This window comes from Eptatretus burgeri, chromosome 9, assembly GCF_056783735.1.
Source record: "Eptatretus burgeri isolate ZD-2024b chromosome 9, Ebu_testis_v1, whole genome shotgun sequence".
Classification (NCBI taxonomy): domain Eukaryota; kingdom Metazoa; phylum Chordata; class Myxini; order Myxiniformes; family Myxinidae; genus Eptatretus; species Eptatretus burgeri.
The window spans coordinates 25,526,952-25,544,451 of record NC_140969.1 but is presented as its reverse complement, the minus strand read 5'-3'; the positions used below and the strand labels follow the sequence as shown (position 1 = coordinate 25,544,451).

Here is a 17,500-nt window from a genome sequence, read left to right as displayed (position 1 = left end):
CCATGTGCGCCTTCACTGTGAGGTGGGCCCTCATAGAGGCCAGCGTGTGCGGTGCCGCAGTGAGGAAACGACGGCGCAGAGCCCTTGTTCCCAAGCGAGCCCTAAACCCAACGTGTGCAGCGAGTCATATAGTGCGCTTCGCAGTGCGGGATGATCGACTTGAGCTTCCGATGATCTGGGGAAGATTGCCGGTTGCATTAAAAAGGCATGCGAATGAATACCTCTTAAGAGGCTACACAAATGGCGTTTTTCACAACACAGGAAACACAGCCAGCACGACACCCACACTGCACGAAATGCGTACGGAGGCCGATAAAGGCGACTCCACACCACGTTGGGCGGGATACGAGTGTGCGGAGTAGAAGCGGCTTGTTCCTTTTCAATCAAATATCTGATACATATCGGTGTTCACCCCACGCACACGCAAGCAGAGTCATGCGAACGCGAGCACTGACCACGTGCGTAATGGCTGAACCCCGTGCACTGTATAGAATGTGCTTGAAGACAGACATGTACGCCGCTCGCGAAACATGCATAGATTTATCCATAAGGATGACCTTCGGCCCTCGCTAGCAGCAGCGGATTCCCCACGGATGGTGAACGTCTTCTCGTCTCTACGGCCAGCGAAGCTGCGATCGAGCTGGGGAATGTACAGTGCGGGTCACGTTGGTGCGCATGGAGCGAGCACGTTGATTGGTGCTGGTCGAACGCCAGAGTGGGCATGCGGGACCCTCGGCCGGTCGCCAGGGCACGGCCCAGGGGTTTTTGCAGGACAATTCGCGTGCCAATTTCGGTGTGGGCGATTAGTGTCATGTCGTGGGGTCGGAGAGGTGTATTGCTGCTGTCTGAGATGGCCTCACCGGAAACGACGCGAGGCGGTTTCCAGCCAAAGTTAGCGGGCCACGTGAGGGGTCAGGGCCAATTGGAGCGCCCGATTCATGTGATGACGTTTCAATTCGGGGTGGCCCCTCCCCCCGTGCAGCAAGTCCTATAAAGGTCAGAGCGGTCCCTCCGCCTCTTTTTTATTTTTCTCTTTCGCTCGCTCACTCGCTCTGGCCTCGCCCTCGTCTCTCGGCACGACCCGCCTCCTGCTGTCTGGACTCCGCCTCCTCATCTCCGCCCACACGACGTCAACCCCACCCGCCTATCCGGTCCCATCTACCACTCCGTCCTTGCACTCTGGACTCCGCCCCTTCTCCACTCAAACTCCTCCTTCACGAACACGGTCTCCACACGTGCGGCTGAAGCCAGAGACGACCTGCCCACTGTCGGGTCCCGCACCACGGAGCATTCCCCCCCACCCCCCCCCCCAAAAAAACGTATTGGTGGCACGTCGTGCTATCAAGCACAAAGGTACCGAGATCATAGCCTCAACTCCTTTCCCTTCCTGTTGCAATACTCCCTTTTCATCGGGTTTTCTGTGTCTGTGTGTGTGCGTGTGTGTGTGTGTGTGTGTGTGTGTGTGTGTGTGCTGTTGCCTGTTTGCTTCAGCAAGACTGCAGAAGATTGTTATTATTATTGTTATTATATTCGCGTTAAGTCTGCTCTGTGTCCCTTTTGTAAGTTGCCTGTTTAATTGCTGCACCACACCTCTCCCCCCTATCTCTGCACAACACACCCCAATAAATCTTGATCGTGCCACATACCTTTCCTCGCGCATTGTAATAAATCATTATTAGGAATGTTCTCTGCTCGTTTTTGTCTTTTCTTCCATTGATCCAGAATGGTCCGAGTCCTAGCTTCGCCGGGACTTTATTCCCAACAACTCGTTCCTTTAAGCCGGTACGTCCTTGGCAGTGTTGCTTGGCTGCATCCGATCTGGTAAAGTGATCCGGTCTGGTGGAGTGATCCGGTTCGGACAAGGCGCACCGAGGGCGTGTTCCCCGGTAATTAAACCACGTGATTAATTCGGTAATATGACTAACCTATAAGCGGGAGAACCCTAGGTCACGCGGTTGAGTTATTGGCGTCCACGGTCAGTTAAGCAACACACCACGTCACGGAATTATCCGTGTGCAACGGCCAAAAATTCCGGGGAGTCTGGTGGGAACAGAGATAGCTTCCCCCACCTAGTGTTCTTCTCACCCGACCCCCGGCCCGCAACTATATATATATATATATATATATATACCGTATATATATATATATATATATATATATATATATATATATATATATATATATATATATATATATATATATATATATATATATATATATATATATATATATATATATATATATATATATATATATCTATATAGATATATATATATATATATATATATATATATATATATATATATATATATATATATATATATATATATATATATATATATATATATATATATATATATATATATATATATATATATATATATATATATATATATATATATATATATATATATATATATAGATATACACACACACATGTTCATGACAGCTCAAAAAGTTATGGATGGATTCAGACAAAACTTGGTGGACAGGTAGGGTGTGTGACAAGGATGATTTGATTCGATTTTGGTGAAGATCCAGATGCGGGAAGTTAAAAAAAAAATTTTTTTAAGTGATTCTTCACAATTTAAAGATAGGGCCAAAAGGATAAAAAGCATGGTATTTCAAAAAGTTGTCGATGGATTATGACAAAATGAGGTGGATGAGTTGGTTGGGTGATAAGAGTGGTATACAATATGTAAACTGTTCAGCTTGGTGGAGGTATGTGCTCAACCGAGTGCCATTCTAGTTTCTCTTTGCACAGGTCGATGATCAAATCATGGTCACTTACAATCCCACTCAGTAACCTCATTGACATTGTGAAGCTGGCAAGGATGCAGCTTTGATTCTTTCACAATCCTGTAAAATGAGGTCTTTGACATGTTGAGCTGCTAAAAAAATAGCGCCATACTGACTTCTTTTGGAGATGTTCCAAAAGCTTCGGGGACTTCCCCAACTGCCTCTTCAGTGTGTGCAGTTTTGGTCCAAGTCGAACATGGTGGAAATGGTAAGGCAGATTAGATCACGTCACAATGAATTTTGTAAATTGTGTTTCTATTTTGTGCAGACTCGTTTCTGTCAAATTAATGCCTAGAAGCACATGAAATAATCACTAATGAGTGGGTCTCTTCAAACCACGCTGCAATTTTTAAATGCTGCTTTGGATTATTACATGTTCATGATTTGACCAAGTACCTACATGGAAAGGGAAAAACAAGCAAGGAAGAGAAAAACAGTATGAAGTGCTAAGATGTAGAGTTATGAATTTTTGTTAAAAGATATTTCAAGTGTGAATCATTCAGTATTATTGGGACAGGCTGTACATCTCTTTATGGAACTTGACTGATGTTTATGTAAACTAATTTGCCACTAATTTTGAAAGAAATCTGCTGAAGCTTATGATTTATATCAACAAAGCAACAACCTTCGCATCGTTAGTATTTGTACAGAAAAGAAATTCTCTCAAGAGCTCTTGCTTTGAAGAAGGGATCAAGCCTGAAACATCACTTCTTTCCCACGATGGTTAGCATACATCTCTCAACATGTGGTTGAGAACATTCAATGTCCATATTTTCCTGCCAACACAGACTCTATTCCTTATAAAGACTAGTTTTCCACAATGTGTTTGCAACCCCATATTACCTCTTATGACATCCTCAGTTAATGTCTCAGCAGTTAAGGTCTAGCAAAAACCAACCTGATCATGATAGGTTTCAAATCTTCATCTCTATGTTAAGGAAGAACTCACTTCTTGATTCTTCAAAAGAGTTAAACTTCATGGGCTGTATATAATTAACGAGGTTTGACATTTCTTCTGATGCACCGACTTCTTTGCTGGCTGTTCCCTGGAATCAAAGTTAAAATATCCTCAAGATGCACAGCTGGGAGATATCTTGCCATCAGATTTATTTTTTACTGCAACCTATGCACAAGATACAAGTTAAAAGTAAAATAACAAGAGAAATTTAAAGGAAATGGAAACAAACCTCATCTGAAGTTACTTTTTTCATTTCTTCCTCTGTATAATCATCGTCATCACTACCAGCATCAAGGTCATCCACTGTGGGAGACAAAATAAAGCCAGTTTCATTCCCCCAAAATTTAAATCATGAATGTGTCTTTTTCATGACCCAGCAGCACCTTGGCTGAAGACTATTTTCTACAGGGTCGAAGGCGCATGGAGGAGCTGTTACCCAACACACACGCACAAACAAACAAATACACATGACTAACACAGCCAACGAGTTTGGGGGAAGTGGCATCATTTCCCAGAGTGCTCTGGGTATTAGTGACATCTTTACGACGTATCTTTTGGATCCACACGCAGCAGAGCAAAAGGAGAAATTTCTTCCTCCCCTAGATACCAACCTTAAGGGGTTTATCCGTGTTCTATCCTCTCACTGCCGAACATCAAGCCAGAAAGCAGCACATTCCGCTTTTAAAGTATTTGGTATGACTTGAACAGAATCGAAGTTGAACTGGCAACCTCCCAGACTCAGAGCAGATGCTCCAATCATTATATATCACCAAGTCTGGTATGAGCATCAACATTTGATAAGCTATGTGAATCTTCAAGTAAAAGTGATGTGGCATGTTTGATACCCAGATGACGTTCCAAACATTTATGATTCAAATTGCAGCAAAATTCAACCCTAATTGAACATCGAGTAGAACAGGAAAGTCCAACTCAAAATTATGCAGCAGCTCATTTATCCCCAAATGAATGAACGGACTCTGAGAAGCACCCACCACTCATTGGCATGATCAATTAAATTATAAACTCAAAAAGGGGGGAAATAACGTGCGTTGGGACACTCCCTCCAGCAGCCATTATTGGCCAATCATATCAAGCACCAACGTGTTGTTAATGATATCAAGTGCCAACACACTGGCATACAACACAATGAAGCAAGTGCCAATGTGGTGGCACATTACTGGCAAAGAATAGCTGCTAAAGGCGACACCCTAATGCACTCGTTTCCCCAACACCTGACTGCAATTCCAGGAACAGAAGAGATAATTACCTTGTACCATTGAGGGCCATTGTTGTGAAGTGTTTCAGGAAAAGCCTGAGAATATTAAATATTTGGCTACAATTTGGTTTCACTGCAAATAAAGCAATGCAAAAGATGTGCATGGCAAGCACTCTTTGCTGATAGGACATCTTGTAGCAATGGGCGATGATGGCATCACGACGTGTTCTGGGCCACGATTGTCACAATTGAAGTGCAGTAATTATATATTTTGATTTATAAACTTTAATTACCACATACTTCTTTACAACCAACCAGGGATCTGGATTGGCAGAATTTGTTAGAGTTGGGTAGATCCACATGTCATAGAGAGAAGCAAACCACAAGCAAGGAATTTGGCAAATATACTGGTGCACGATGTTGTACACTTTGTTTAAAAAAAAAAGCACTCTGGGACCTCCGTCTACAAACCAAATACACGAGAGCAACGAGCTTTACATCACAATCCAAAAGGATAGATTGTTTTGAGATGCGACGCCCTCTGCTGGGATCAAAGGAGAAAGTGTTTACAGTTAAATATAACCTGGTGGCATTCAATGTAATGGCATTCTGGCGAATGTGGGTGTGTGGTTCGAATACAGATGAGACAATTCAACAGCAAGCAGGTTATGAACTGAATGATTTCACGACGTACCAGGTAATAAAAACCTCAGCATTACTCTTGGAAGAGAAAAATAATTCGAGGAAGTTCACAATTTTTATCTCTGGGGCTGTGTGCATCAACTATCTATCTCAGAATATTCCACCTGGGAGTCACATTAACCTTGCAAATCAGAATTGACCCTTCAGCAGTGCACTTTGAATGTTGAGCAAACAAGGAATTTCAAATTAACAGTGCTGTGTTATTGTTGCTGTTGCATACCAATGGACTTCTTAAATGCTGAAGATTTCTGCCAGTCCAGAGCCTTGCTTCGATCTGGCCCATTCATGCTGTTGTCAGGAGACAAAGTGCTTTCTGCTATATCTGAAAATGAATTCCGAGTAGTGAGGAACCCAGACTGGGCAGTGCTGAGCAAAACAGTGGAGGTCACTTCCATGACAAAACAAATAATGAACATAGATGAGGGAATTTTGTTTGATGCATCATAAGATTTATGATATTTGCAGGACAAGATGTTGGTTGTGTACCTGAGCAGCTCTGAGTTTCTCCTGTGCTGCAATCGCTGGGAGTGTTCGATGGAACTTCTTCAAGTCGTTTCTTGGAGTCGTTCTTATTTATGCTCTTCTTCTTGTTTTTCACCAAGATCCTGAACTTTAACTCTTCTGGGTTGGGCAAAGGTATTCCTGGCTCGAGCTGCAATCAAAGACCAGGGGTAAAAAAAGAGAAGAAAAAAAAGACAGAAAACACACACACACACACACACACACACACACACACACACACACACACACACACACACACACACAGACACACAGACACAGACACAGACACAGACACACACACACACACACACACACACACACACACACCTAGCATATGAAACTATATACGAAGGAAAACTAGTCTCAATAGCAAAGGTGTTGATCTGTGTCAGTGGACATGGACAACAATGTGGATGGAATCAAGATATTGACTGAGGTCCTTGCTTCCCATGGTGGTCAGCATACAAGATTGTTTCTGAGCAGTAACACTTTGTTGGGTGTTTTGCCCCAATGAAAGGTTAACGCCCAAAACATGTTTTCCTTGTTTCCCATAGCGGTTAGAATACTTTGGTCAATGTTCTGTTAATTTCATGCATTGTATGAAGAAAATTCGATGACATTCCAATTTATAACACAGGTTTGTGTACTCACTGGATATCTGTCCAGCGGGTCAATAAGAAGCTTATCACCAAAAGCTTGCCGGCAATATTCGGCCATCTTGGCCTGTTGCTTGGGTCTGTACATGAATATATCAGCTCATCATGAAGCCCAAAGCATTAAAAATGCACAAGGCTAAATTAAAAATTTTGAAAATCCATAATTTTTATAAATCAAGCAAATAACACCATTGATATTCCTCATGAAACATTACTTCGGCATGGCAAATGCAGCACATGTAAACTGCATCAGATACTTCATGCGAGAAAGAGTGGCAAATCAGTTTGTGGTGAAAGGCAAAAGTGATATTATAAAGAAACAGGTTTTTATACAAGGGTCTCAGCTCAAAGAGGAGCTGAACCACAAAGGGCAGCAGGTTGACAAACTACCACAGAGTTTTGGGGGGGGGGGGGGTTGGGGTGGATACACACAAGTGGGAAAGGAGGAATAACACAAAACGAGTAACAATACATGCAATGGAGAGAATTCATGGGGAAGTAGAAGAGATCTTGAATGGAATGTTCAAAGAACGGCATCCTTACGAATCGACGTGGTTTTCAAAAGAAAGGATCATGGGATACGGTGAAGTTTTGAATGCACTTTCTGCAATGGCATCAATGACGTCCTGATGGTGACAGATACATTAAAAAAAATACTTGAACTGCCTAATTCTCCCTCATTATACACAGGAATGCACTCCAAGAAATTGTAGGAAAGATGTTCATTCGTTATCTGGGTATTTTACAGGCAAATGGTTGTGAGAGAAGGAAAAGAGGAGAATAAAAATTAATAAAAGGCAAAGAAGGTGTGGGGGTGGGGGGGGGCAGAAGTGGTCAATTATTTGTTGAAAGGATACAAGAAAAAATAAATTCTGCATTGCACCAAATGCCTGTAAATATCTCCTTTCTGGTTTATTATTGTGTATTATCTGAATATCTTGGTAAATATTGTACTCATTGTGCTGAATATTGGCTCAAATTAAATGAACATAGGTACACTATCTTTATCATGTTGTGAGGTTATTCTATTTAAAGGTCAATAGAATCAGAATCTTGCTAATTTTTTTTAAATGTGATGACTGAATTTTTTAGTAAGAAAGAACTAAATGTGGTTTTTAATTCCAATAATTTTTTTGGAGGTGTTCAAGTTAAAAAGGCCAACCTGGAAGCTATCGCCCCTAAAAATCCCAGAAAACCGCCATGGTCATTTTTGTCATCTGTGTGACGTAATCGGCAGAAGCCTGGTGTTGGCGCAGTGGTTAGGGCAGCGGCTTGGGATCCAAAAGGTCATGAGTTCAAGCCCCGTTGGGCCACTGAATTAATACACCAGGGGGTTGACTCAGCCTGTCATCCTTCCGAGGTAGGCGAAATGAGTACCAGTGTACTGGGCCGGTGTATACCCCGGTTAAAATAGGTGTACCATATCCCTGTGTCGTAAGAAGCGACCAGGGTTGCGTCAGGAAGGGCATCCGGTGTAAAACCTGTGCCAAATCAGTATGCGGATCATAACGGATGATCCGCTGTGGCGACCCCTAACGGGAGCAGCCGAAAGACGAACAACAACTTTACCATTTCCAAGGCAAGGGCAAGGCACAACCATGGCTGACCTTTACTTCTCAATATTGCAAATACCAGAAAAGCCCCTGGACGAGCTTACGGAAGCGATATTCAGGCCTGTTCAGCTGATTTACCTGTCTTTCAGCTAATGTGGGTGCGGGTACGGTTTATGCGTGCACGTGCAAATTACCAGCGGTGTATACACTATGAACATTTTCATATCACTACTTTTCTCTTTCGATTAATTTCACCCATTGCACTGCACACCCCTTATCCATGGATATTTCAGCAAATTTTTCGCTTATTCTTATGGGACCAGCACATGGCTGTCTCACAAAAGAAAATCATATGCTTCCCTTCATTGATTTAGGGTAGAAAAAAAAAAAACATCTGGGAAAAAACAGCAAATTAGAGAAGAAATTGCAGCCTCAAATCGAATGAAGAATCAGGATGAAAACAGAAGTTCAATAGTCAGCTATTACACACTAAAAGGTCCCAAAAAGTGAAAGTGTCCACGTGCAGTAAGATTATTTTCATTAATCGCAATACCGTGAATTATAATCAATCATATTAATTAGTGGTTGTGTACTGCACTGCACAATCGCTGTCCTTGCACATTATACGTAGCTCTATGGTAGATGTAGGCTTGTCAGATAGCACCATTCACTGCCACAATATGTGTGGTCTTGTCACAGAAAAAGTGACTTAATACAGGACAATTTGCAATCACAGAATCCTTTAGAAGAAATTTTGAGGTCTGCCTCCTAAAGGCTCCAAAAGACTGATAGAGGAGAACACTCTCTGTTGGTTCAGCAATGTCATCAGACATTTTTGGGCATTCGTGTGAATGCACTTTCGCCATGCCCCCCACCCCCACGCCCCCCCTCACTCTTCCTGGTCAAAAATGGGGGGCATTTGCCCCCCCCCCCAACCCTCCACCATCTCCCACTCAGCCATTCCAGTTCATACATTAATTGATGAGTGGCAGAAAGGAAAGGGAAGGGCAGAATGGGCATAAGGGGAGGGTGGGAGAGGGTAGTGGAGAATTAACAAGATTCTCATTGGATTGTATACACAGTTATTTGTGTACATAATAACGAGATCCAATTTGTGCAATAATAAACCGAAACATTGGGCAAAGAGACTTCTGCAGAAAATCCAAAAGAAATGTAATGCAGGCGATCCAAACCTTGAATAGGATCTCGGTAGTCATGGTGAAGCCGTGCGTGATGATAGGCTCCTCTTCGGCCATGCGACCTTTCCAGCAATCCAGTTCAACACAACGGCAGCCAGCGAGCAGAGCTTGACGGTACATCTCCACTGATGAATTCCCTTTGAGCTGCCCCGCTGTCAAAAACAAACTGCATTAACTAACACTCAGCTTCGTTTTTGAGGTGTGCCTGACAAAAGGAAGAAAATCACCAAATGTGACAAAGATGTACACCAATAACACACCATCCATCTTAGATTAATGCACACAATTGCCTAAAACACGAATTTCTAACCTGTCAAGCCTGAGTTTGAATGCGAACCCGGCTATAAACTGTCATCCTGGTGTATTACATGCAGGGTGATTCACCAATGTGTGTGCTGTCCCAAGGATGGACGTTAAACTGGGTGTCCCATCTGCCGGCATTAGTTGGTTGACATGAAAGATCCCACAGAGCCCATCGCAAACAGTTGTCGAGCTATCACCATAACCATGGCCAAATTTAAAATTCCTGCCTGAATTACTGCTGGGAAGGCAATGGTAAACTACCCAGTATAACCCTTGCCAAAAAACTGCTTCGGCAGAACCAACGCGAGGTAATAGAGTATGGTACATCATAATCAGAATTGCCTATAAATTTGGAATGCTTTTCCTCGAGGGAGAAGTGGTGGGTGGCAGGGACGACTGAAGGCACTTTTATTAAAAATAATAATCATCATCATCCTATTACTCTCACAAACAAAACACCAAGAAATGCTTATGAAAGTCATGCATTGTGATCTGTCCAATCAAATTGTTACCTTTAGATCATTCTTTGTAAGAGTATTTTCATATCATTTGCCATCCATTTGCTCCAGGCCTTTTCAATAACAATAATTTTGTCATTTTGGGGTGACAATAAAGAAAATGTTGATGCTCAGTTTTTCAAACACTCGTTTTTCTGCACATGTTGCGTGGTAACCATCCATTGATAAACAACAGGTATTTCCATTTCAACGTTTTGAGCCATTAAGTTGCTCAAAGAAGGAAGTTGCAACAACTTAACACAATAAAAAGGTCTTTCTTTGAATCCAAAAATCAAGACTTGTGAAAGAGCGATGCGACCATTTAACCGATACAGTGATTACAATACCAGTGAGGTAGGTGTTGTGAGAAGAATTGATGAAGTAATGGGACAGGGGCTGTGTCATATCTTCATAAAGGTCCAGTTTCTCTGGAGGTACGATGCCATTCTCCTCACCATTCAAGTAGTGCAGGAAGCCCGTGACGGACAATTGACCTAGATCGGAAAGCAAAGGCCAAACAGATTTGCATAACAATGCAACAAACTACAAGCATTACTGTGCTTATGCACTCATTTTACAGTTGGTAATAGAAGGCTGAATCCACATGTGAGTTAAGCAAAAACAAAAAAGGAATGAAAACAGATGTGTGTGTGTGTGTGTATGTGTATATATATATATATATATATATATATATATATATATATATATATATATATATATATATATATATATATATATATATATATATATATATATATATATATATATATATATATATATATATATATATATATATATATATATATATATATATATATATATATATATATATATATATATACATATTAGTTTTGGTTTGGTTTTTTGGTTTGAAAGTTTTGGTTTGAAACACCTTCTGCTTTAAAAATGTGTAATCCCAACTGCCCTAATATATATATTGGCCCTAATATATATACTAGATATATATATATATATATATATATATATATATATATATATATATATATATATATATATATATATATATATATATATATATATATATATATATATATATATATATATATATATATATATCGGGCGTAGTGGCGTGCACCTGTAATCCGGCTACTCGGAGGCTTGGGTTGGATGATCGCTTGAGGACGGGAGCTCTGCACTGGGCCGCGCTATGAGAGGGTGTAGGGCAGCCCGGAATCATGGCGAAACCCAATCCTTATCCCTGTGTCGTCAGAGGCGACCAGGGTTGCGTCAGGAAGGGCATCCGGCGTAAAACCTATGCCAAATCAGTCTGCGGATCATAACGGATGATCCGCTGTGGCGACCCCAAACGGGAGCAGCCAAAAGACGAACAACATATATGTATATATATATATATATATATATATATATATATGTATATATATATATATATATATATATATATATATATATATATATATACATATATATGTATATATATATATAAATATATACATATGTACGCATATGTATATATATATATATATATATATATATAAATATATACATATGTACACACATATATATATATATATGTATATATATGTACACACATATATAAATATATACATACATATATATACATATATACATACATATATACATACATATATATATATATATATATATATATATATATATATATATATATATATATATATATATATATATATATATATATATATATATATATATATATATATATATATATATATATATATATATATATATATATATATATATATATATATATATATATATATATATATATATATATATATATATATATATATATATATATATATATATATATATATATATATATATATATATATATATATATATATATATATATATATATATATATATATATATATATATATATACATATATATATATATATATACATATATATATATATATATATATATATATATATATATATATATATATATATATATATATATATATATACATATATATATATATATATATATATATATATATATATATATATATATATATATATATATATATATATATATATATATATATATATATATATATATATATATATATATATATATACATATATATATATATACATATATATATATATATATATATATATATATATATATATATATATATATATACATATACATATATATATACATATATATATATATATATATATATATATATATATATATATATATATATATATATATATATATATATATATATATATATATATATATATATATATGTCATCCCCTGCTATATCGCGGTTCACCTATCGTGCCCCCGGTACATCGCGGTAATAATATATAAAATATAAATTATTTTAGTAATAAATTATAACTTGTGGCGCTCGACCAGTCACACAACGCACAAAAGCGAGGTATGTACAGAAGGTTAAGGTGCTAGATATGCTTCGGGAAGGAAAAAGGTTTGCCGCGGTTGGACGAGCACTGCCAAACCGACCAGACCAGACAAGTCGATCTCCGGCACCTCAAACCCGATCACTGCCAAGCCGACCAGACCAGATGAGTCGATCTCCGGCACCTCGACCTGATCACTGCCAACCCAACCAGACAAGTCGATCTCCGGCACCTCAAACCCGATCACTGCCAAGCCGACCAAACCAGACGAGTCGATCTCCGGCACCTCGACCCAATCACTGCCAAGCCGACCAGACCAGACGAGTCGATCTCCAGCACCTCGAACCCGATGACTGCCAAGCCGACCAGACCAGACGAGTCGATCTCCGGCACCTCAAACCCGATCTTGCAACGTTACTGAGTTTCCCATACTGAGTTTAAAATGTGTTTTTACTGTTTTTTATTCCATTATTATTATTATTTTCTGTACATTTTTATGCTTGCAAATGTTTTCTTTACGTGTTTAATTGAGTTTAAAATGTGTTTTGGGGAGGCATCCATTAATCGCGGATTTTCACCGATGGCGGGGGGGTAGGGGGGTTGTAACATAACCCCCGCAATAAACGGGGATTCCTGTATATATATATATATATATATATATATATATATATATATATATATATATATATATATATATATATATATATATATATATATATATATATATATATATATATATATATATATATATATATATATATATATATATATATATATATATATATATATATATATATATATATATATATATATATATATATATATATATCTTCTTCTTCCGGCTGCTCCCGTTAGGGGTCGCCACAGCGGATCATCCGTATGATCCGCATAGTGATTTGGCACATGTTTTACGCCGGATGCCCTTCCTGACGCAACCCTGGTCGCCTCTTACGACACAGGGGTATGGTACACCTATTTTAACCGGGGTATACACCGGCCCAGTATACTGGTACTCATTTCGCCGACCTCGGAAGGATGACAGGCTGAGTCAACCCCCTGGTGTATTAATTCAGTGGCCCAACGGGGCTTGAACTCAGGACCTTTTGGATCCCAAGCCGCTGCCCTAACCACTGCGCCAACACCAGGCTACATATATATATATATATATATATATATATATATATATATATATATATATATATATATATATATATATATATATATATATATATATATATATATTGTTGCGGTTGAGGAAATTCGCAAACCACCATTCAGGTCCTGTAGGTGAGATATCTGTGTAAGTACATGTGTAGTTAGCCCCAAACCCGTTGTTTAGAGGGAATAAATGTGATTCATTCAGGCTGCGACCCTTTAAGATCGCCGTTTTTCTGTTCTATCTTTATTTTGAACCAACCACGTCTCAACCGCCATCACACAACAACCACCAACCGCAACGCCGCTTCACAACAACAACGCCGCCAACAGCCACGACCATTACCTTCACAACTCGCTCCCGCAAACATCGCATCACCGCCATTCCAAACGTCGCCATGGCCATGAACCACCAATTTAAACCCTCCACCACCTTCGCCTCTCCTTCTGCGGCCATTCCCGCACCGCTTGTGGGCACCAAGCGTCAGGCTGTCCTGGCCTCGTGCGTGACGCGCGCCGAGCCGCGGGTGCAAACAGCGGCCTTTCCGAGGAGAAGTCGGATCAGGAATGATACACGCCCACTTGTGATCCGTCCAATCAGCAAGCACGGGGCGGTTTGGCCCCGCCTCCAGGCGCGTCGGAGTAGAATCGATATATGCAAATTCGAGGATCAGGGGAGACTCACGCCCCTTTTTCTCCGTCCAATGGGCGAGCGTGGTTCCACCCCCGAGCTCGTTCTGATCCAGAAATTTGCATATGGGTTCTCCTGCCGGACTATAAAGCACCGAGCGCGGGGCGAATTCAGTCAGTTTTGGGTCGGAGGGAGTTGGAGGCGGTCAGTTGGAGAAAAGGTCGAGGCAGTCAAGTCGGGTCTGGAGGAGAGTCAGTCTGTCGGAGGTCGGAGTCTGTCGGGGTTCGGAGTCTGTCGGGGAGCTGCAGAGAGAGGAAGCCTGGAGCCTGGAGCGCGGTCGAGGTGATTTGCTGCAGTCGGGCGAGGAGAATTGCGGAGGGGACCGGATAGCTCGGGTCTGAGGCAAGGAAGACGGCGGTCGGCGACGAGCTCGCAGTGGAGTCGCTCGTCGCAGGACCCAAGCAAGCCAGCTGTCCTCTTTCCCCAGAGCATCAACGATTCCCCCCTTCCCCCCCCCACTGAGATAGTGCGAAAAGGGGGGCCCCGTTCCCACCCCACTCCAAGCAGTGCGAACGAAACCCGCGAAGGAGCGCGGAGTCGGGGCACCGCCACCCCGCCACATTTGCGGCTCATCAAAGACACGGGTAGGATCCACCCGGTCTCGCAGCCCACAGGCCCCGTCTGCCCCCTTGTCTTTGAGGGTGGCCCTTTTCTTTTGCTTTTGAGTAAATGTGTTGTCGGCGCCGTCTGTAAGGTAAAACTGTGTAAGTGTTGCCATGTGCTCGCGTAGTCGGTAGTAGATCTGCATTGTTGTGTTTCTTTTGTTACATCTGCTTTTGGTGCATAATTGTTGTAATTGTATATGTGTGCTCTCCGTGTGCCGCGGAATAAATGTGCATTATGTTGAACTGTTTTTCCCATTTCGCTTCGTCTTTTCTTTAATTGAATCTCCATCTTGCTTCATGTAAAGGGTTGGTAGTGGGCTTAATACGCCCGATAATTAATCGGAACCGTCGATAACACCGCTCGGTTATCCTGCTAGTACGGAATGGGTCGCTTAAGTGGCCCGTGTCCGGAGTCGACCTGCGGCGAGGTGCGATCGCCCGGTCTACCCTCCGCGTGGGTACTTAGGTAGGTCGAATTTGGCAAACAACCCTATCCCACGCGGCGGGCCGATTGGCACGATCGTGGTGAAGCCGAAAGGCCCACCCGTGACTAGTTCCCGGCGTTAGTCCGAGAGGGTCACGACAGAATTGTCCGTCCGGTGGGCGACGTGCCGCGATTCGAGTTACGTGGCCGCTCACACGCCGGCGGGCGCGAATTCGCAACAATATATACATACATATATATATATATGTATGTATATGTATGTATATGTATGTATATGTATGTATATATATATATATATATATATATATATATATATATATATATATATATATATATATATATACATACATATACATACATATACATACATATACATACATATGTATATATATATATATATATATATATATATATATATATATATACATATACATATACATACATATGTATATATATATATATATATATATATATATATATACATATACATACATATGTATATATATATATATATATACATATATATATATATATATATATATATATATATATATATATATATATATATATATATATATATATATATATATACACACGAGGTGCCGCGAGGAGGAGTGATGCAAGGGCCACATCGGCCATTTTGGAGATAATGCCATATAGCACTATTTTAACCCTTCCCCTATCATCGTCATATCATTAAAAAATGTCGCTTAAATCACTCCTCGCCGGGCCTCATATATACATATATATGTATAAAGCTCATTCTAACCACACATTGACTGACTGACTCACTGGTATTAAAGTTCGGTATCTTCCGGGTGACGAAAAAGCTGAAATTTTGCATGCAGATGCACCTCCTAACTGTTATGGTGAGCATCGCCGAGGACTATGTCTCACACGGTAAAACCGCATAATCCGCACAGATCGTCCGTCTGCCACCCAGATGATTGGATTGTCCCTGTTGATGCAAACCATTCAACCAGAAGGCATGTGATGTGATCGGTGGGTAAATCGAAACATGTGGAGTGTGACGAACACCCCCCGATCCCCATTGGACACATTCCTACAGCAAAGCGTCACCTCCAACACAGAGGCCTCGGCCCGGTTACTCTGTCAAACAGACAAAGATGATATGGCCAACATCAGTTGAACATCAAACGGAGCCACCGATCTGGATTTTGGGCGAATTTGTCCTCATCAGGATGGCATACTGATAAATATCTAACCAATGATGACCACATTCGTCGTTTATACATCAGATGCACCTCCTGACTGTAAGTTATGGTGAACATCGCCGTGGATTATGTCTCACACAGTAAAACTGCATAATCTGCACAGAGCAACCGTGCTTCTGCCACCCAGGCAAATGTTCCTGCTAATGCAAACCATTCAACCAGAAAGCACGTGATGTGATCGGCTTGCAAATTGAAATATGCGGAGTGTGACGAGCACTCCCCCAATCCCCATTGGACATAGTCCTACATCTCTCTGTGTTTGACACATCTGCCAGCATTCATTGGTGGATGTTAAAGATCCCATGGTGTCCTTTGCGAAGAGTAGGCAAGCTATTGCTGGTACCCTAAGCAAATTACAAATTCCTGCCCTAGAGAGGCATTGGATCACCGGCACAACGGCACACTCAACCAATGATGTTACCCTGCAGCAATGTGCTGCATTCAAATAAAGAAGACCTTTATGTAACCAAATGGACAAAAGAAAGACCATCGTATATGCACAATGAGGCATTCCATAAAAGCTCACCTCGACCAACTGATGCCGAGTTTGGCTCGTATTTTTCTATCAGTTGTTGCACTTGAT

At 40.7% G+C, this 17,500-nt stretch overlaps 1 protein-coding gene across 3 annotated transcripts in view; it reads right to left on the bottom strand.

The window, feature by feature from the left end:
• The window catches only part of LOC147019746 (1-phosphatidylinositol 4,5-bisphosphate phosphodiesterase beta-1-like), a 369,820-nt gene that overhangs the window by 108,700 nt on the left and 243,620 nt on the right, over positions 1-17,500 (bottom strand). For all 3 annotated transcript variants that reach the window (XM_085894415.1, XM_085894413.1, XM_085894414.1), the window contains 9 exons: positions 17,444-17,500; positions 10,732-10,878; positions 9,579-9,736; positions 7,376-7,458; positions 6,828-6,912; positions 6,162-6,327; positions 5,896-5,997; positions 3,987-4,060; positions 3,749-3,845 (listed from right to left, as the gene is read on the bottom strand). The exon at positions 17,444-17,500 is cut by the window's right edge and continues 110 nt beyond it. In XM_085894415.1, coding sequence (XP_085750541.1) covers positions 3,749-3,845; positions 3,987-4,060; positions 5,896-5,997; positions 6,162-6,327; positions 6,828-6,912; positions 7,376-7,458; positions 9,579-9,736; positions 10,732-10,878; positions 17,444-17,500 — 969 coding nt within the window. The remainder of the gene's footprint in view (positions 1-3,748; positions 3,846-3,986; positions 4,061-5,895; positions 5,998-6,161; positions 6,328-6,827; positions 6,913-7,375; positions 7,459-9,578; positions 9,737-10,731; positions 10,879-17,443) is intronic.